Genomic DNA, 22,268 nt, shown 5'->3' with positions numbered 1-22,268 from the left:
ATGTTTGGTTTAGTTACTAAGTTAAAAAAGAAAAAAAAAATGAGTGAGAGAGAGAGCAAAGAGAAATCCAAGTGTTTTGACCCCACCTACTGACTACAAAGTCGGGTCTTGCCTGGGCTTGTTCATCAACACCAATAGGATATAGATTGGTCACGAGGCACTATTGTAAAATCTCAGTTCCACACGTGGTGTATTTAGCTTAAACTAAATGTTGACTGTAACAGGCTTTTGAAGATGAACAGAGGATTTTACAGTTTCAAGTGATAATGGGGTTATGTGCAGGGATGACCACAAGGGGTGGTTAAGATTTGGAGGGGAAGAAAAAAAGTCAAGGGCAAAAGTGTGGAGGGGATGAGGGGCTTGTGTTTACAAAGTGTTTAAGATTTAGTTAATTGGTCTGAAGTGCACTTTTTTTTTCTGGTGTGATGTACATTTAATTTCAGCCCTCCCTTTTTTACGTTTTAAGGTAGTTTTACAAAAAATGTCTTCCTCTTCAGATGCCAAATAAGCTGCAGTTCCCTCCCATTTATTTTTCTTTTGTAAAATGACCAGTTATGTGTGCTCCTTTTGTTTGTGAAGTACAGTAATTTACAGCTTTTTTTTTTTCTTCATGTTGGCCACGTTTACAAAAGGGGCTTCAAACTGGACTCCTTCTTTAGATGCCAGATAAGCTTCCGTTTTTTTTTTCCGTTTTTTTGTGATGATGTCAATAACAGTAGCAGTAATAAAACTTGGTCTAAATTTGTCCTACACCTGGTTGTGTATATTATTTTAAGTGAATTTAACCTTCAAAGTTTACCAAAATGTAACAAAAAATGTCATTCAAACTGCACTTACTTTTTACTTTTCACTACATTACTTGAGTACATCTATTTTTACAGTAATACTTATACTTAAGTACAAGCCATTTCAGATACTTTAAGACTTTTACTCAAGTAACATTTCAGTTAGTGACTTGGACTTTTACCAAAGTCATATTTTGGAGAGGTACTTAGACTTTTACTTGACTCCGAGATTTCAGTACTTTATACAACACTGCTCAAATGAGCTGATGGTACGGATCGTGCTTCAAGGACGGATCGGGTAGCAACACCCACCACTGGTGCAGAATTCTTTTGTGCTTATGTAGCATCGTAAACAGAAGCAAATATTTACATATATTTATTTTAAAATATATATATATTTTTTTGGTAAAATGTATATATATTTTTTTGCTAAATAAATGTAACAGCTATGACCTTTACCAGAACATGCTGTTTATTCTGTAGAAAGCATTATGTATATTTATTTTATGTCCCCAGGGCAATGGATTGTTTATTATTTATTGTTTTCTGATTTACATTAGCATCAGCAGCATGCTGCTTCCTTTATTCTGCCTGGGGTCAGGTAAACGAAAGAGGCAGGATCATATTTACAAAAAAAAAAAATATATATATATCACATTAAAATACAAGGTATTAAAGTAACACAGAAGGATGACGAAAAACTCTTACTGGTGTTCTCCTGACCCAGGAGGCTTTTAAATAAAAGACTATAAATAGTCCAAAAGAGCTTCCGGACTCTTTAACAACCTAACAATACAGAATATCTCTGCTGCATTGATGCTAACAGAATAATGATTAATCACCGAAATCAGGTAAATAGTTCCTCTGTGATTCAATTATGCCAGCTAAGTGTCGAAAGTTTGGAGTGGAGTGGTGGCTCACTCCTTAATAATGCACATGGAAATTCTTTAAGATAACCATTCCTCTATTCATTGCTGTCGTCTATATGCCAGGTTAACCTCAGATCTTTTATTCCTTCATTTTTTATTATCCGTTAACACTTTGGATCAGTGTCAGTATCAAGAGGCACTAACCCTGGCCTTACAGAGGTTGCAAAGGCATTAAAGTAGGTCTCCTGTAGGTTTGGACAACAGTAAGCGCCATTGGCAGAAGGTCTGCTTTTCACAGCAGAGTCTGAGGACCAAAAATAGATTCCAGGAGACAAGCAGTTACTTTAGGACAGGGGTCGGCAAACGCAGCTCCAGAGCCATATGTGTCTCTTTAATGCCCCCCCTTAGGGTCCCAGGAGCTTTTAAAAAAATGTATGAAAATGGAAAAATGTGGATTTTTTGTTAGTTTTAATATGGTTTGCAGGAGGTCAAACAAACATTCATTATGTTTCATTTTTGTCAACAAAGACTTGTGTCATAGCCTGGAACAGACGTTTCAGTGCAGCTCAGTGCCAGGCAGGTCGCAGCTCCAGACAGATTTGTTTTTTTGGGTCCAATATGGCTCTTTAAACAGTGTGTCCACAGGGACGCCGTGCAGCGGGGTGTAGGAAACTAAAAATGACGAATTAGGCTGTGCATACCTGATGGACGGTTCAAACGTAAAGAAAGCTTAAGGGTGGATGAGGGCCCATCATTCTATACTAATTCCTGAGCTCATTGCCCAGCACCATGGAGTTTCACTGGTACTGGGTCAGTAAAATGCAAAAATTGCCGGTTCTTTTCACAGATGCTAGCATGTTAGCGCTGAGTTCAATGGACACATCATGCTGCAACATCGTTAGCATGATGGGTTTGGTGGTGGGCTGGTGTTGGCCGAGGAGGCATATCTACAGAGGGACAGGATAAAGGGGAGCATCCCGACTGCCATTAGGTATCTTTGGCTCTTTGTTGGCCTCACATGACAAAAGTTTGGCAGTGATGAAGACGCTCATACCTTTGCTTAGCCTGCACCTCATGGGAGTTTATTATCACTCTTGGCAAACTGGATCAGCTTTTTTCCTTTTCATTAGATAATGTAAAATATTTTTTTTCCAGACACATTACCCATTCTGTATCAGCATGGATACACTTTACTCTCTTTATATCTTTTTGGTGTAGCGCTGTAAATGGAGGCTAGCTGCAGCACACTTTTTACAGTAGAGCAGCTATTCACAAGCTATCGCCTTGTACAGCATATTCCCCATATTACTTCTATCTAACCAATTTCTTCAGGGCTACTCGAGCACCTGGAGGGAGGTGAGGGCAGTTAGTAGATATGGGACTGGCTCTCTGCCTCTCCTTCCACTGTGGTTATTGTCAACAGGGTAGCATTCATGCCTAACAGGGCCACCAGAGGTTATCGCTCAGCCAGAGTGTGTATGAGAAGAGGAAATCAAGCTGCAGGAACCCGACGCGTATCGTTCTGTGTAGCCCTTGGGGCCGATGAGGGGACGTTTGTGTGCTGTGCCTATATAGGTGTGTAGTGAGGGGACAAAAAATGGGATGTGCATCTGTGAATCCTGCAAACAGAGGAGGGAAATGTGCAAACAGAGCAAGGGGGGGGGGGGGGGGGGGGGGGGGGGGGGCGTTGAGCTGTGCAAAGATTCACCTAAAGAGTAAATGTGCAGATGTGATGAAGTAGAGCTACAGGAATAAATTACGGAGTTTACAAGTTCTGCGTGGAAGTAGCATAAATCAGCAAAGGGTTTAAAGGAATAGTACACCCAAAACATGATTAGCCTTCATTTTCTACTCACCCCCATGCTGACCAACACTCTGGGGTACTTTTTTGATATCTCAAATGCATCTGGAGATCTGGGAGGCTTCTTGCTGTCTGCTGACATTCAAATAATGGAGGTCCATGGCGCCCGAGGCAGAAAGGTCCATAAAAGTCCACAAAAAACGTGTCAATATTCCTCCATACTGCTCGTCCAATGTATTCCAAGTGTCCTGAGTGGGTAGCATCCAGAATTTACTCGAAACGAAGTCATTTAGAATGTTTTTAAGAGCATAAACAGTAGTGTATAGGATTTCCTGAAAGCGCGCACATGCGCGATCACGACGCTACGGAAGCCGGCAGACCAAACCAGATGAAAGTGCGCATTCAGCGTCTGCTCTGCCGATAATGCAAGCGTAGAAGAAGAAATGTGCTGTTTACCTGTGTAAAGAAAGAAACAACGAAAGAAAAATGTCTGAGGACTTCAGTGTTGAGGAAGAGCATGAGTTCTTTGCCGAGCTGAATGCGCTGGTTTGGTTCACCGGCTTCCATAGCGTCGTGAGCGCACATGTGCGCGCTTTCAGGAAATCCTATACACTACTGTTTATGCTCTAAAAACATTCTAAATGACTTCGTTTCGAGTAAATTCTGGATGCTACCCACTCAGGACACTTGGAATGCATTGGATGAGCAGTATGGAGGAATATTGACACGTTTTTTGTGGACTTTTATGGACCTTTCTGTCTCGGGCACCATAGACCTCCATTATTTGAATGTCAGCAGACAGCAAGAAGCCTCCCAGATCTCCAGATGCATTTGAGATATCAAAAAAGTACTCCAGAGTGTTGTTCAGCATGGGGGTGAGTAGAAAATGAAGGCTAATTATGTTTTGGGTGTACTATTCCTTTAAGAGACACACTGGAATTATGGAGCATATTAGGGCAGAGAGATTAATGTGTGTTTCTACACATTTCTTTATTCTAACCAAATAAATTCATGCAGTGATATTTTCTATTTGTGCAGAATGATTACAAACACTTGAAATCCATCTTACTCGTTTTCTCTTTGCATTTTTGATAGAATATAAAAAGCACATTAAAATGAACAATCAACTTCTCAAATATGTGACGTATCATCATCCTTAAGGGCAGATTGCTTGGGTCTGGTGGCGAGCCAGTTTTGCTGGTATGCTTCTGCACCGTCGTTCTGTAATTTTTAGGGACGCACAGCAGTTTCCCGCCAAAGTGCAAGGGGGAGCCTATTGGAGAACTCGCGAGAACTTCGACGGATGGTCACGAGAACTTTGGCGCCGTGGGCGGGAGTGTTTATCTTCCAAAAAAAATTATGGTGCGTCTGCAAGATATCATGGTCACTGAGATTGATCTAGAGTTGCTAGACATCGAAGAGGAACAGGTTCTGTTAATGGAGTTGCAAAAAGACCGATTAACCTTTCGTCGTAGTTTTCCATTGTAGTTGTTCCTCGGTTTTTAAAAATGGCCCGCCCGGCAGAGGAAGTGAACCCGAAGTGAACCGGAAGTGAGATTTCGGGGATTATTTCTCACTCAAATCGCGTCATACATATATGCAGACACTTGTGTCTTGTAGATGAGAAGATGATGTAAAGAACCATACCAAACATTGCATGCTAACAACTGAGGAAATAAGTATTAGGAAGTGAATATTAGCAAGATGTTGATAATAAGCTATGACCAGCCAACTTTTCTGATGTCAACAACCGGATGTTATGGCCGATTTTCTCATCATGGAATATTTTTATTACGAATATGCTGGATTACTTTTAATCTGTGGACCCTTATGGACGAATGTAGTGTAAACAATTGAAGGTTGGATTTATAAGACAGCTTCTGGATGCCTTCAAAGGTATGTTGTCGTATCAGCTTTGTCAGGTTTATATTTTCCCATGCTGCTATACCTGTGTTAATTGTGCTGTGGTGCTCGCTGTGTCCATAAAATTATCTTGGTGGTTGAATTGTGGAGAATCCAAGCTTTCCAATGCTATCTAACATGTCTATATTGGTAAAAATCGGTGGAATTTTCATGCATTCTGAGTTATTCTAAAAACTCAAACCTCTAAGGTTAAGGGTCTTGCTCAGGGACCCAGAGTGGCAGTCTGTGGGAGTGGGGCTCGAACTCAGAACCTCATGATTTGAAGCTCTATGCCCTAACCACTAGGCCGCCACTCCCCACAAATATGACTTTATTAGCATGATAATGATCTAATTCTGAATTTCATAATTTAATGCACCATTCAAAAAATAAAAATGTATTAAATAAATATTTGGTTAAATGTATCATATAGATATAGCTGTCTAACTTTTTCCATCTTAGCTCTCCGTACCCCTCAGGGGTCACATCCCGAGGAACCATAAAACACCTCGCTAGACATCTTGTGACCTCCCAGTGTTTCTGAACCTTACTTTGGAGGCTCCTGTTTAAACACAAATCAACCACATTAAAAAAGGAAAAAAAGACTAACATATGAATCCTAATAAGGCCCATTAGAAAATGAAGTGTGGGTCATAGTTAATGCAGCTAGAAGTGAAAATATAGTATCCGAGCAGCTTGGATTCCGGCACCAAGTCTGATGACACCACTAGCTTCTCTACCGACAAACCTGAAGCAGATACCCCCCCCCCACTTCCACCAGGTGACTAAGTCCTGCTTTGGACACAGGTACACACGTCGCAGCAGGAGTGGACATTTTTAACACGCTGGCACCAAAGCGTATCTCTACCATTACACACATTCGCTCGTCATGTCACGCGTTGCCACCATCCTCCACTCAAACTGTGTAAAGATGCAAACACACTTCATCCTGGGATTAATGGGCAGGTCTCTAAATAAGACCAAATGGAGAGGAGGATGGGAGGGGAGGTGTGTGCTGAGAAGAGCCCAGCGGTGGCTGCCTCTTACCTTTTTGTTGTTTTCTTTAATATCCTGAGGATTGAGCGACTTGTAGTCTCTGAAAGAACAGTGGGGAGGAAGGGGAGAACGGTAAACAGAGCAGCACAGTGGAGGAACAGATGAGTTTAAATATGCGTCACATGTAATGGTATTAGAACGGTAACATGCAATTTCAGAGCAGAGTAATCAACAGAACTAATAGAGTGGAAAACGTGTAAAAATAACTCACTGGAGGGCATAAAAACACACACACACACACATATATATATATATATATAAATGCTCACAGAGCAGAGTTTCAATAAACTATCTTGTATATGTGTGCTCCTGGCACAGGCCTGGTAAAGATCCTCATGGTCTGATAAGCTCCAGTAAAAACAACACGTTTAACCAAATAACCTTATTTCCATCCAAATTTAAGAGAGAATTAAAAAAAAACATGATTTAATCCAAGTCCTTCTACAGGTTCATTAGGTATGCATTATTTCTACTTGAATAACTCTTCTACTTTCCACAATAAAATTAGTTTAGAATATTGTTTACTATTGTCTTAAAACCTGGCATTTTCAAGTGTTCAAGATAATAAACATTAACAGATCTTGAAGATCATTATCGTTTTAGCTACAGTTAGATTTATTTCACCATTGTCTGTTCCCTTTATTATTAATATAATAAATAAAGGATGTTATACTATTTAGCAGGAGAATTTCTGTTTTACATGACCTACATCTTTATGAAAAGAAGGATTTAAATGATTGGGAATATTTTTGACTTTATAAGTTGTGAATATCATCTGTAGCTGTTCTGCATCATAACCATTTTGTTTTCTCAGAAATGTTTCTAAGGAGCTAAATTTTCTGAAAATCCCAGCTTCCTTTTTTTTAGCTGGCCATCACTGTGCAGCAACAGGTAGGGGAAGGGAGAGTGTTGCAGTCACTCCTGAACACTCCTGGTTTCTCATTTAAAGGTCTTTATACAACAGAAATCCAATAAAATAATTGGTAAAACTAAACGCCTTATAACAGCATCATGCAGCAAAATCCTAAGAAACTTTCACATCTCCAAACATTTCTGATTAAATTTCAACATTTTTACTGACGATTTTCTAAAACTCAAAGAAATATTTAACTACTTCAAAGGTAACTAGTTCCTAAAATCTGTACTTTCTGAAGACAATAGAGTTAAGTCTTATATCATTGGACTAATTATTGTTCTGGAGTAATTTCTAAATGTTTAGACTTTCAAAATAAGGGCTGAAGCTTCCAACTGTGAAGCAGACTAATGCTCATTTGCAGCGTCTTTTAGTGGGTTTTTGTTGGTATTCTAACCAGACCAATTTTCACCTGAACAAAGGGCTGTGTTAAACCTGCATTTCAAATGTACTAAAGCCCAAAATAGTGCTAAAATGACTCCTTTTTATGTATGAGTAATCTGGCATTTAGTCAATGATCTAACAACCTAAAAGCTGATAGGTCAGATGTTAAAACTGAGGTGTGTCATGGAAAAGCAAGCCTAAACCAGTGTGAAAAGATGCAGCCCTATTGTTTTTTAGGGAATAAAAAAAAAATGGAAGAAGCAATTTTCCCACATTTAAGCTTATGGCTTCTATACTTGAGATCTGGAAAATGGTCGAGGAGATTTTATATTTTTAAAGACTCTTCCAGGCTGTGTAGGAACCCTATATATATCATATGTTTTCTAGTGTGACCTTGGAATATTTAAAAATGCTTTGGAATATTTAAACCAGCTGCCGCCCACTTTATGCCTTCTAATAAATGATTTTCTGCAGAAAATAAGCTTCAGTTTCCGTGTTAGTCGTACATGAGGTCCGGCCTGAAATGGTGCAGAATGGCACAGAAGGCCAGTCCGTTCCTCCAGGAGGTGGTGAAGTTGGTGATCTTCACCCCGCGGTAGTTCTTGGTGACCTCACGGCACCAGGCCAGCAGGGATTGGCTGGCGTTGGGTTTCCCTCCCAGAACCGGACTTGGGGCAGGGCTGGGCTGCAGGCAGAGACAAGAGGAAAGGAATTAAAATATTTATGTTCTAATGCAACACAAACTGAGCACATATTCAATAATCTTGCGTGGCATATTGTTTGTCATTTCTGCATTCTCCCTTCAGATGACAATAAAATCTTTATTTTTCAGTGAAATGTTTTACTCCACCATTGCTCAATCAATTAGCACGCCATCCTGGCACATAATGAGCTTTCACACACCCTACTGGAGGGTCATTCAGGAAGCAGCGTATGACCGTGAATAATGTAAACATCTTATTAATTAGCTTCGCCTTTGAAGCCTTATCTGGGCTGAACGCTTTCACCATAAGAAGCCTTTACTCTCCCACGAATACTTGGTATTGTGGAGGCAGCCGAGCTGACGCTGAATCAGATGGATATTCACTGATCTAGTGACAAGGACAGTAACAGCTGCGTTATTCTCTTTGATCACTATGGAGAAATAATAAAACTACAATAATAGAGAGTTCATTTTATTAGTTTTACAGCAGAAACAGTTCAGGTTTTGTCTGCACTGAGACCAAGACGATAGCTTTTAGTGAACAGAACAACTGAATGGGAAAACACATTTGGCTATTGTCTTTGAGAACTTTTCAAAGTTGTATAAGAACTACAGAAATTTAATAGATTTGTTTTAACCTAAATAAACACATTTTTACTCCTGAAAGTTATTCGTATTTGGTTGAAATATACAAAAAAAAAAATGTAAATAGCAATAAACACTTATAAAGAAACAAAAAAAACATTTATTCCAGGCTCCCAGCTGAGGCCTGTCTGCCTGGGACTCTGGTCCCTAACAGAGAATGCTGTGGCTGGCCGACTATCGCCCTCTGTTGGCATCTTTGCACTACTACACAATCTGAAAATAAAACTTCAGAATTGAAGTGAAATTTTAAATAAAATTCATCAAACTATGATTATGTCAAAATATGCAGGATCTTTACAGCCAGTTAGCTCAATGTTAAAATCTGACATGCTTCAAGTAAATAAAGAAACCTATTTGAAATATTAGTGGAACTAATTGAGAATAATCTGCCAGTTAGTTGATGTTTAACCTTTAACCACAATATCAAAGACTGAAGAGAGTCAGTAAGAAATGACAGAAAATAAAGGACGTCACTAGCAGTTATTTCCAACCTTCGTATCAGAGTGTCTGTGTGTGTTAGTGATGCAGATCCCTGTTGCAGCCTTAGTACAGGGAGCCTGAGGGGCAGACACTTGACATTTCCGGCTCATCTTTAAAAGAGGGCCTTAACCTTTCCCCACAGCTTCTTCAAACACGTTTCAGAGGCTCCGACGGAACATTCGAGCCGCAAAATAAAATGCAGAAAGACAACGAAAATGGAGGAAGTGGATAAGTATTGGAAAAAGGTCGGATTTTCACAAAATAAAAAAAATCTTTATCATTAAGCTAATTTTTAAATCAGCACAATATCTGTTTCTATATCTGCATCTCAATGTTTCATTGGGCTCTATGTGTGTGCTGGTGAAATGAGAGCTTCGGCATGGAGGGGTCTTCCTCCAGGCTTTTTCAAGAGACGGTTGAAAGTAGCTGTCTAATTTGAGCACTCTAATTACCTGGGATTAGAGACCAGGTGCTATTAAAGCAATTAAGACACACAGCACACTTCAGTGCTGCAGACCCTGCACCCTACCCGGCAGCTTTAATAACGCCGCCAGAAGGAAGAAAACAAAACAAAAACAATAGAAAAACACAGGTTAGGCATACTTACTGACAGAAAAGTTAGCAAGCCACAGAAAATGGAAACTAAACAAACATACCAGCTAACAAAAAATAAAAAAAGAAGATGGCTCATGAACTTGTTTTCTTTTGGTCAATAAGTGTAAAAAGGGTGGAACATGATAGAACATTTTAATTCAGGCAGATATCAATTACTGATGAGTTTTGTTTTAGATACTCGAAATAAAGACCAGGGGGAATCAGGTGGAGTTTAAACCTTACGCCTAAATGTAACCTTTAACCTTTAAAAAGTGGTCTGCCCTGCCTGCAGCCTTGCTCTGCCTATTAATGAGAGGTTTACAGGCTAAATGGTTTCCTCTTTCTACATCACCCAGAATGCAAAGTGGGTCTGGATCAGAGTTTAGTCTACAGGACGTATTTTCTAATGATATTGATTAGCAGTCTGTTACCATACATATCCCTCAAATGAATTACAACAGCTAATATTCTCTAATCTTTACAAGAATAACACATGATTAAGGAGATGATTAAGTTGATCTATTAATTTGAAATGGTTCATTTTCTGCAAGATTAATTCAGAAGAATCTGTTAACGGTGGCCTTCAAGTCTTCACACAGATACTTAAATCACACAGGCCATTCACATACATGTGAAAATAAAGGGGCGACAGTGGCGTTGGATGTAGGAGTTTGCCCTGTAATCAAAGGGTTGACGGTTCAAGCCCCGACTCCGACTTTCATTGTCGTTGTGTCCTTGGGCAAGACACTTCACCTGCATTGTCTACTGATGGTGGTCAGAGGGCCCGGTGGCGCCAGTGTACGGCAGCCTCGCTTCTGTCAGTGAGCCCCAGGGCAGCTGTGGCTACAATGTAGCTTGCCACCATCAGTGTGTGAGTGTGTGGGTGAATGAATGTGTTGTTCAGGTCTCCTAACCTGAATAAACGCGCTATATAAGTACATGCCATTTACCCATTTGCCATGTTAATGCTTAAATCAACATAGCATATTGATGGTTCTTTCTCCTGTTCTGTTCCAGGCTCACACCTCTGGCAGCTTCAAACTGCTCTTATCTCAGGTCCAACCTGGTAGCAAGTCTCTGCTGAGGGAAAAACAATCCCCACACCATACTGTTGCCTATATTATTAGGCCATAAGGTGTTCAGGTTTTCCTATATGCAGTGACTAGGAAGTTTGATTTTAATCCCAATCTGATTAGGGGACCTTCAGCCATGTTTTGTGCTTTAGGTAAGACTAATAAAACAGGCTTTCTTCTGGCCTTATTTGTGTCTGCAGCTGTTTTTATAAAGACAGAAGCCAATTGGTTGCATAGAAGGTAGATTTAAGCACCTCAGAGAACTGGTAGAACCCAAACACGTGCAACAGTTCACTAACCACGCATCATTCTCCCTCATTACATTTCATAACAATGCAACACCTTCTGCTGGTTTATCACATTCAGTCACATTGAATTACTGAAAGTCTGTGGATTAATGCGTCTAAATACGCCCTGTTTTTGTCAGAATACGCTTCATTAGTTTTTCTACGAAACCAGTAGTGACACAGTATCTAACCTGTGACAGGAGCATGACGCCAGCAGTTCATCACGGCCCCAGAACCGCCATCATTTTCTCAATCTGCAGTGCAGCCTGTTCCATTTACTCGTTTCTGATAAAGGTTTACAAAAACGCAGCAGCCAGTCACTCAAGCTTTCAAATGCATCAAATATTAAACAAATACCATATCGTCTGTAACAGGAGCCGGCTGTATTTCCTTAAGACACAAACACGGGGGGCGGGAGTGAAATTTTCATGAGGAGCAGAAATGCACCCTGACTTATCAAACAGTCCGCTGTCTCGCCTTAAGGAAGGTGTGTGAATGATTGTGCGAGTGTGTTTTATCGGGGTGTGTGTGTGTGTGTAAGGCTGATGCATCCGTGTAGCTAGCTCGGCTCAAGGGTAGGATTAGCGGAGAGCATTGCCTCGGCCCACAAACGTCCCATATTAAAAAATGAAAAGGCAACCTTCATTACTATCAGTGGCACATAACCTCCCCTCTTCCTTCGCCGCTGCTACTATTATACACAGCCTGAACAGTCCGGGCAGAAAATACAAGCCACTGACAAGAGATTCCATTATTCCTCATCCCTCCGTGTCAACAACATACATCTAAGGGGGCAGAGAAAGGAAGAGAGAGAGGGAACATTGAAGGAAGAGGTGGGTGTGGGAGCAGAGGGTGAAGCTCGTACAGATAGGAGGTAAGCAGGTGATGGAGGCGTTGGACTTCCTGTCAGGCCTGCTGTTTGGACGAGCTCTGATCTAACATGGCGTTACTGTGTAAAAAAGGTACATTTAGATTTAAAAGGTTCTTTTAAAATGTTAGAACGTAATTCATTTAAGTTCGTTGACACTGAAGCCATTTTACTTAAGCTAGTAGTCACACAGAGGCCAAGATCTAAAGCCAATATGTCTGAGGCGAGCACGGAGACATCTCTGAGAATTTCCAGCAGGTAGTTGATCCCCATTTCCTGTGGTTTAGCTGGAGTGGGGGGGGGGGGGGGGGGGGGGGGGGGGGGGGGGGGGGGGGGGTGACCAATTGGCTTCACTTGCTTTAAAGTCTATAAAATCTTCTTTAAGGTGCTGTTTTCTGTCTAAGTAACAGATTATTCGATTAACTAAATAATAGTTTGCTCCAGCTTTAAAGAAAATACTAATTATATACATTTCTGTCTATTGGAGGGATTCAACCAGGCGATGCAGAGTGTAATGTTGTCATACCAGCTGTAATAAACAGTAAGTAGAGGCTTTATTCACTAATTATCTCTGTTACCTTTATGCCACGGAACAGGATTTTTCTATGTTTTATTCTTATGTACAGCTTACTGTTTTCTTTGGTTATAGAAATAAACTAGCCTAGCGCTGACCTCACATGAGTAATGGAACCAGGTCTTCATCATGTCATAATAATAGTTCCCTCCATTAAAGACATTTCATCCCAGCGCTGCGTGTCCCGAGCCCATAACATCATCATGACCCCTCCCGAACCCAACCATGAACAGTTCTCCCTGCTGCCCTCTGGGAAGACGCTTCGCAGCATCCGATGCAGGTCCTGCAGATTCTGTAACAGCTTATTACCCACCGCCATTAGACAGCTGAACTGTTAAAAAAACTCTAAATCATGTCACAGACTCTGCATCACACTGACAGCTCCAAACCAAATTCTGCATATTTGCACCATTCTTATTTAAGCCTCTGAACTTCCATATCAATGCGTTTTTTTGCACCGTGTTTTTTTTTCTCACACACTGTTTACATTTGATCACTGTTGCACTTTAGGGAATGGAAATGTTATGAGAGCTGAACAAAACAAAATTTAATATGGCATACTCAATATGAAATGACAATAAAAGTTGTATAAGTCTAAGTCTAATGGTGTATTCAGGACAGAGGCAGCAGAAACAGCTGGTCAGCCTTGCGAGGTAAATGCTTGCTATGTCCAAACTCATTCGAGAAATATGTTTCTGTTAAAATGTTAAAGACTAAAAACTTCAAGGTGAAATATAGTAAAGTTGATTTGAAATTTTTTTATTTCAATTTTGCTAAATATTTGAAAACAAAAAAAAATGTTGATGGAGCCAGTTCCCCACAGTCCCATGGACCCCCTACTGGTGAAAACTGGCCATTGCAGAAAGAGAACATTTTAAGAGGTGCAGGTAGACCTGAGATTCCAGGAATTCCCATTTGCTGTTTTATAAGCTTCTAACTCAACAACCCAAAGCTCGCCTGTTGCAGCATCAGCAAGTCAAGAACTGTGGTATTTATGTCATTGACAAAGTTTTACTGTCATGTTTCCATAGGTTACATTAGGTCTTTCATCAGGAACAAAGCAATCCTATTGGTTGAAACAGAGATTGACAAACATGTAGTTTAAAACAAAAATAAAAACTCTGCAGCTACAGGAGTTCAAAGTGTTGGAGCGATTGAAACTGGCCTTTCGGAGACATAAAAAAGATACAAGTCAAATGCTTTAAGTGGCAGCTTTGTCTCTCCCTCTAGGGCATGACGCTTCAATGGAAACTTAACTGGCCTCAAACCAATGACATAAACCCACGACTCCGTGCAGAGACAAGAGCTTCCGTGTCTTTCCAATCTCACTTTCGAGCCTTCAAAGCAGTGTCAGAGTGTCAGATTTGAGGAGGTGTTGAATCTCATACTCTTTAAAACTTGTAATCCGCTCAAGGGAGCCTAGAGCGAAAAAAAAGAAAAGGAAGGGAGAAAAAAAAAAAGCCCATCTAGACAGATACATACTGCAACGTGTATATAAACACAGACTTACTTTAAATGGCAATCAGTTTAAGGAGAGGGGTTCAAATAGATGGACAGGATTGTACAAAGGGAGACACTGAGAATATCTCCTTAATGGATTACAGTCTTTCATACAGGAGACTTACAGACACTATTTCAGATATAAGCATAAACACTGTAAAATATTCATTATCATCCCACCTGCTGCGAAAAAACAGGTCTAAATGGCTAGCTCCGATGCTGCTTGGTATTTATTTTATTGCACCTTCAATCAAAACAAGCACTTTCCTTAATCTGGGCTTCATAAGTCTGACGTCCTCAAATTAGCGAGGAGAAAACAGAGTGGAAACGTGAATGATCACCTCACGTCATCTTAGCCATGAAATTGTGTGTTTGATTTCATCCGTCGCCTTCACGAGAGGCAGAGGGGATGGGACCTAGTCTAATCAAAAGTTCAATTATGTAAATGGAGATGTGGAGTGGATGGAACAATAAGAAAATGAGGAGGGGGGTAAGGACGGAACAGGAGAGGGGAGGGAATGTAGCGTGAAAAATAACACACATTAACATACAAAGGAAATATCGCTTTACGCTCATAATCACACGGAGGAGGGGGCTTCCCTTTCAGAGTCGCTCCGAAGAGAAAGTGAGTGTGCATTAATGTGACTGTACATGCAGAAGATGAGTAAAGTCAGGCTTGATGGTTTCAGGTCCTTTAACAGGTGGAATAATAAATATTTACACCTGCAGGCTGGTTTAATTCATTATCTGTCTGAAACATTAATTCTGGTCTTTCAATGAAGCATTTCAATCATTCTTTTTAATGACTGAAATTAATACATTAAGCACTACTAATACTTTTTACCAGATCTGCATTTAGGTTACGCTGATGCAGAGACTGTATGCAACAATGAAGCACGGTGGTGGCTCCACTAAGATGAGGGTCTGTTTAAATGCCAAAGCTTTGGTTCATCACAATACTGATAGGAATCATGGAGGAGGAGATTCTAAAGGCTGGTTTATACTCAGGAACAAGGTCGTCTCCTCAGACATCAGAAACTCCAATACTGAAGGTGACCGCCGACAGGAGGCCTCTGACTGGTCAAATCTACATCCGCTCTACACTATGCGTATTTCCTGTTTGGTACCTTACCGGCTTCTTTTGTTTGTATGACCGCCATTGTGGAAAATGAGTCATGAAGATGAACCAGCTAGAAGAGTGAAGTGTGGTGAAGCTGCGACCCTTTTTCCACCTGGATCCCCGCTCTTTTTCGCCCTCATGTCCCTCCGTTGTCGCACAAACTTGCCCCCACTTCCTCACCACCTCTGCCGCATCTAGACCCACAGCTAGTTCGTTATTGACCCTCTTGTGTTGTGGCGTGGAATAACATAGCGCAGACCATACTTCAATATTGGATATAAACCAAAATGATCAGTAACAAGCTCACTGCGGTACACCGCTGCGGGAGGATAACCAGCCCTTTACACACTAGGTAGATCCAATCTGTCCCCAGAGAGGCATTCAGACAGCTGAACGATACCAAAACAGATCAGAGCTGCTTTCAGGAGTAAATCTGCTGAAAATTTTTAAAGCCATCAGGAGCCCACTACTAGAGGGACACCTCTAAACATCCTTGTACTTAAGTATTACCTGTTTATGTTAAATAAAACAGTTGTTCGTCCAGTTTTTTTTTTTATTACATTAATTGAAGTTCTTTTGCTATAAAATAAATAATAATACCAATACCACCCTGGACTTGATGGCTGCTGTCATAATAATAAGACATGAAAACAGTTTAGAGGTGAAAAAGGTGAGAAGGATTAAACCCTTCTCTATGGGGATCTGGGTGCCATTGTCCTACAGAAAAACATTTTGAACTACTTCATTTAAAAGCACCAAACTAGAGAACTCTAATAGAATAATCAAGCAAAGTTACAAGACAGTATGAAGTTATGAATGTCGGGCCTTTAGATATTATCAGGGGTGGATTTTTTTTTTCTCAGCACAGACATTCTTTTTTTTGTTTCACCTCATATGAACTGATGATACTAACTTGGAGATAAAATCCCTCCTTCAACTTTGGGTCCAGACTCTGCAGGTGTCATAAGATAAGAAAGTAAACTAAACAAACTCTCTTTAGGGGCCGATCTCTTCAACCTGGTGTTTTATACCTTCTAGATTTAATCTCAATCAGCTTTTAAGAAAAATTAGAATGGCACTTCTAAAAACAAGCTGCTGTTATAAATTTATATTGCACTAATCTTCTTTAAATGCAATCCTAAACAAACAAATTAGTGGTGCAATGGATTCAGAGATCAGACGTGGCGATAAGACCCCCATTGATCAATTAATCTAAGCCTGGGCAGCAAAAACTCATTAGGGGGACCACTTCAGGAATTATGTTCTGTAGGTAAGGAGGATGCTTGTGTACGTGGATCTTAGGAGAGCTGCCACTAAACCCCCAACACCACATACTACCATTGTCCAGTACGGCATGGGTGCCCGAGTGATGAGAGGGATGATAGCACAGCCAATTAAAATGAACATAATTACAAAGTCACCCCGTTGACTCCTGATCAGAATACACATGCATCAACCAAGACAGACACTGAAGGACGACGCTGCAGTGGGGAGGAACTGTACATAAGCAGAGGAAACTGAGGAAGGAGCAAACGGAGACAGCAGAAACAGGAATCAACACAAAGAGATTAATGGGGGTTAAAAGTTTGTTGTTTATCATCATCATATGATTTTGTTGCGCCACAATTAGATTCATTACCTCATCGCTATTCGTTGTAAATGACAACTGGAAACAGAATTGAATTCAATCCAACTGCAAACGACAGGGAGGTCAGGATTTTACCTCGCTACGCCCCATACAGCTTTTGTCCACTTGGGGGTGGGGGGGTTACTAAGAGTTCTTTAGAACTGCTTTACACAAATTATTAAAAATTTAAAAAATAGGAAATGGAGGAAAGTTTTAACAAATGCGTTAAAACTTTAACATGTCAGTTAGTAATAACGTGCATAATAGCAGCATCTGGGAAGACATTGACAGTGGGAACAGCTGATCAGTAATGTGAGTAAAAGCTTGCTATGTCAGAACTAATTCAACAAAAGTGTTTCCATTTCCCATTTTGGCATCAACCCTACAAACAAGCGTAAAATATATTTGCGAACTTTTGGGATTTTTTTTTAATTTTTCCATTACCATCAAGCTTATCTAAGGCAATGCTTTATAATTTGCATTAGAAAAAGCTGATGGAAACAAACTAGTGCCCAGATTATATGTTTCAATGGAGTGTTTATGCACAGAATACTGCTTAAAACAGTGTTTTAGTTGTTACCTTCGTAACGTTTACTGCATTGCCCATAGAAAATACAAGGGTCTTAAGGGGAAAACTGAAACATGTCTACCTCAGAGACTGCTTCACTCCAACCTGTTAAGAGTTGAGTTCTGAGGATAATGAACTAAAACTCACTCAGAGTTCAAACTTCTCGAGATCTTTGTTTATTTATGTTAAAAACTCATAATTACACCATCTTATAGGACTAATTATGCACTTTAAATGCATGATAATGCCATTTTTCCCCTGTTTTAATGACTCTATGCCAGCCTAGAAGGTGGTACTTGAAAAACATATTACTCATGGATAAGCTACCATAAAAAAGTGTTTAAGCCAAACAAATCAAAGACTTTAGTAACCATTAAATTCAAATAATTGATCAAAGCACCTTCCATTTCTTTCAGCAGCCTTTAATTTGTTGACATTAGTTTATTCCTGAGAGCCAGAACATTCTTTTAAAGCAGCAGGCTAAGTAAAATAACAGATGAGTCGATGCAATCAGCTGGTTTCCCTTAGATACAAAACTTTGAATCAATTTGACTGTAAAATTTGATTGAACTGTGTTGTGAATTGGCGCTACATAAATAAACTGAATTGAATTGAATTTATTCTCCATTGTAAAAAATCTATATTTTGGAATCTATGCAACAATAGGACGAAATGGTAAAATCTTTAGCCAATCAGATCAACTCCGAACAGGATTGAGAGCAATCAAATATAATGCTGCCACTCATTATCTGATGGAAAATTTGATTTTTCCAACTGTTTTAAATAGCACAATGTGGGGATCCAACACAGGGGGGTAAAGAAGGGAACTTGAAAAAACAACAAAAAAAACACGTTATTTAACACTCATTTTCATTTCCTCTTCCCTTATCTTGAGTTTGTGTGTGGCCCCAGATACTCTCAAACACTTGCACCTCATTTAAACATGAATATCAAAGGCTTATTCATCAAATAATTTGCTGTGTTTTTTTAATAGTGCAGTACGGTTGGGTTAATCCAATTAAAAATGAACTGAGGGCCACTCAAAGATGGCTAGAAGGATTGGCATAACTAAAGAGCTGTTTTTTGAACATGCGGGAGGTCTCAGTCCGACAGGAGGTCCAAGGGCTTTTCAAGTGCACGGGCTTCTTTCTTCAGCCGAAGTCCTCTTAAACTTCACCCCAGAACCCTGGATCCGCCTTGGTTTAAGCCCACACACACCTGGAGAACGGTGGCAGATTAAGGCCAGATTAAGATAAAGTTACCCCTTCTTGGGCTGCTATGTCATTCAAACCCGTGGCCTCTGTGGTCACTGGCTGGAAGGACCCACAAGACAAAAAGGACTGGTTTAATCATACACACAGAGGCAGGCACACACAGAGGACTTTCTGGTCATCCTCATAAGCCCTATTAGTCTGCTATAGAGCCTCTCATAGCCGACATCAATCATGGAGGGATTAGTCAATTCCCTCTCTAAATGAGTGGCGAGGGAAACTTCCCTTTAACTCCAAGCCAGGTCTCTTTCTTTTAGAGATTACAAAGCGATTTGTTTTCGTTTTCTCCCATCTTCATCATTCTCTGTTTGACTTGCTTTCATTTCTTCCTTCCTCTCGTGCTCACCGTATTTCTCACCCTCTCCTGCTTGCAGCTTGTGAGGTAATCCTTGGCAGATAAAACTAAGGAGGACTTACTAAAGGCAGATTACAAGCGGCGCTTTGCGGAAGGCCCTTTTACACCAGTCAGAGCGGGTGCTGGGGAGAGCGAGCTATTTGCAGTGCTTAACTTGTGAACTCGACATGCATCCAGCAGAGGAAAAAAGGTGCAGAAATGATAGCCTGCATTACAGTTAAAGGATCAAAGAATATTCCACACAACACATGTAAGTGCATCCGAAGCACTGCAACGTGCCTTTTCATCAAAACAGAGTGGATAACTTCAACAGAAGTAGATTTTTTTTTTCTTTTTTTCTTACAAATATTGGTAGCTCTCTGAAACAGGATTAACCATTTCAATCAGGTTATAATTGCTTCTCTGAAATCTATGTTTAACATTGTTGATCTACATATCTATTCCTAGGTAAACCTTAGGAAAAGAAGTACACAAACATTCCTTTCAAATAGCAGAGTGCAGGAGCTGGGGATGCCTTGTGCCGTTCTATTAACTTGATGACAGAGATGCCCCTCGGCCTGAAACAGCCACAGGAAGCCCCCTGATGGGGCCTAAACGGCATCGCAGAGGAAACCGTGTCTCTGTTCTCCCACAAGATCCAATGACAGCCCACTCAAACACACCGCAAATAAGGGTTGGGGAGGGGTCCATGCTGGGAAAAGTAGACTGAGAGGTAATGATGTAGCCCTACTCCTCTGAAGGATTATTCTCCTAATATTACACAGATTATGGAAAGGCTAACGTGGCCATAGAGGCCTGATTGCTTTGGTCTAAGAAGCATACTGCCCATTTTCTTCTAATAGAGTTTGAAAGAAAAAGTGACTCTATCCTTTCCAGAGAGTTCAATCTTTTCAGAGAAGCCTGAAAACTGTTAGTAAATAGCCAAATGTGCACAGTATAAAGGTCAGGTATAGCTAACAGACGAAAGGGAGGTCTTGGTGTCCTTGTTGGGCAATTTTACACTATATAAAGCTGTGGGTTCTTCTTTAATATCTCTAGCATCTGACTGAAGTAGAATACACATGATAGCAAATTAATAGCAGTTATGAAATCTAACTTCTTAAAGCCATCTTTCTCACTATGCTAAAAAACAGGCAATGATTATTTCTGTAATACAATCACTAAAAACAGTGTAACTCAACTCTTTTAGTCATATAAAACTGGGTTGGTAGGGGTTAGATTTATGGTAAGGCTCTGGGTTGGTAAAGGTTAGATTTAGGGTAAGGGGCTGAGTTGGTAGGGGTTAGGTGCATGGTAAGGGGGTGGGTTGGTAGGGGTTAGATTAAGGGTAAGGCTCTGGGTTGGTAGGGGTTAGATTTAGGGTAAGGCTCTGGGTTGGTAAAGGTTAGGTTTAGGGTAAGGCTCTGGGTTAGTTCATAGAAATTAATACAAAATGCAAGGAAGTCAATGGAAACTTCAAAGGTGATGGTTAGCATATGGCTGTTAGCTTAGCTAGCCATTCTGTAACTTGAACAGTGAGCAGTGTGCTTCTATTGGTGACTCCATTAATTGATCTTTTGAGGTGGAGGGTTTTTGGGTGTGTTACACTTTAGCCAATAACTTACCATCCATTTCATTTGATGATAGACAAAAAAAATCTTATTTCATTTTGTTATTCCAAAAATATAGTATGGTTTATATATTTCAAAACATGTGGTAACCATCTGATCCTCAGGAATCAGGTGTGATGACAAAAGGCTCAGGGGTATAACCAAAAGAAATCAGTGCCTCCTCATTCTCTGCAAATGAACACAACAGTATTTGCAAATATGTGACCTTTAAAAGCAGCACAGAAAGTGCTTTTATATCTGTTATACAAGCCATGAGAAGAGAAAGTGACGCACTTTTATTAAGTAGTGAAGGAAGGAGATTCTTTTAAAAGGGTACGTCAAAGTTATCTCAAGATGAAACTACTTTGGATTGAATAAAATGATAACGGGAAGAGCGACCACAGAGCGGGCACAGATCAGAAGACAACAGACGACTGTCCTCGTCTCTCGAGCCTCCAACTGGCCTCTTCCCTCAGTCGTCACGGTAACCTTAGAAACACCTCCTGGAACGTATACGGTCCTCTCCTTCTGCGAACCTTAGCAAAAGCTAATTAAGAAATACCCCAGTCTTCTGCGAACTCAATTAAATAATGTTAATTTACTTTAATTTCAATTTGGAGGCCGGCTGAACTGGAGGAGTCTGGGAAAGAGAGGGAAGCTCTGGCCTCTGCCACCCCCCATCAGAGGAGCTCCCGCAACCCACAAAACTCTCATTTCTACCCTTTGATTAACATTAGTAATTAAAGAAGCCCTAGAACCAAAAAAATATTCCTGCTATTGGTTGAAATGTTCCTTTCTTAGAAAGTCAAACTGTGCAGTAAAATAAACTTGATTGTATATGCTATGGGTAATAGGAAATTATAACAGTTAACTGAAACTAGGGACAATGCAATATGCTATCTATAATTTTTTTCACACAAGCAACTCTCAAACTACAAATATCCAACTCTTTCTTAGGTTTTATAGGTGAATATAGATATAACAGTGAGAACTTTTTGTGAGAGCTTTAGTTACTCATATGCCAACTTTCAACTTTTCTCTATATGAAAATAAGAAATAATTCATGAAGCAGAAACCTGATAAAAATCCAAAGATAAGAGCATCTAAGTGTAGAGCGGTCTGACTACAGAATAGAGACGGAGATAAAACAAAAGGGGGGTGGAGAGGATAACTGAATTACCAGGAGGGGGGAAATCAGCTCCACGGAGAAGAGATGGACTGAATCCGACCAGACAGAGCTCCCAGCCCGACCAACAGGAACTCCCTGCGTTCATTTACATTAATCCCACAGACGTTTTCATCCC

At 40.3% G+C, this 22,268-nt stretch overlaps 1 protein-coding gene across 3 annotated transcripts in view; it reads right to left on the bottom strand.

Moving 5' to 3' along the window:
• ehbp1 (EH domain binding protein 1) overlaps window positions 1–22,268 on the bottom strand; it is a 186,223-nt gene that overhangs the window by 93,229 nt on the left and 70,726 nt on the right. For all 3 annotated transcript variants that reach the window (XM_038307428.1, XM_038307430.1, XM_038307429.1), the window contains 2 exons: window positions 8,217–8,395; window positions 6,405–6,453 (listed from right to left, as the gene is read on the bottom strand). In XM_038307428.1, the coding sequence (XP_038163356.1) occupies window positions 6,405–6,453; window positions 8,217–8,395 (228 nt within the window). The remainder of the gene's footprint in view (window positions 1–6,404; window positions 6,454–8,216; window positions 8,396–22,268) is intronic.

This window comes from Cyprinodon tularosa, unplaced genomic scaffold (assembly GCF_016077235.1).
Source record: "Cyprinodon tularosa strain WSP-4 unplaced genomic scaffold, ASM1607723v1 ctg61, whole genome shotgun sequence".
Classification (NCBI taxonomy): Eukaryota; Metazoa; Chordata; class Actinopteri; order Cyprinodontiformes; family Cyprinodontidae; genus Cyprinodon; species Cyprinodon tularosa.
The sequence above is the reverse complement of the archived record's forward strand: the minus strand, read 5'-3'. Positions and strand labels throughout refer to the sequence as shown.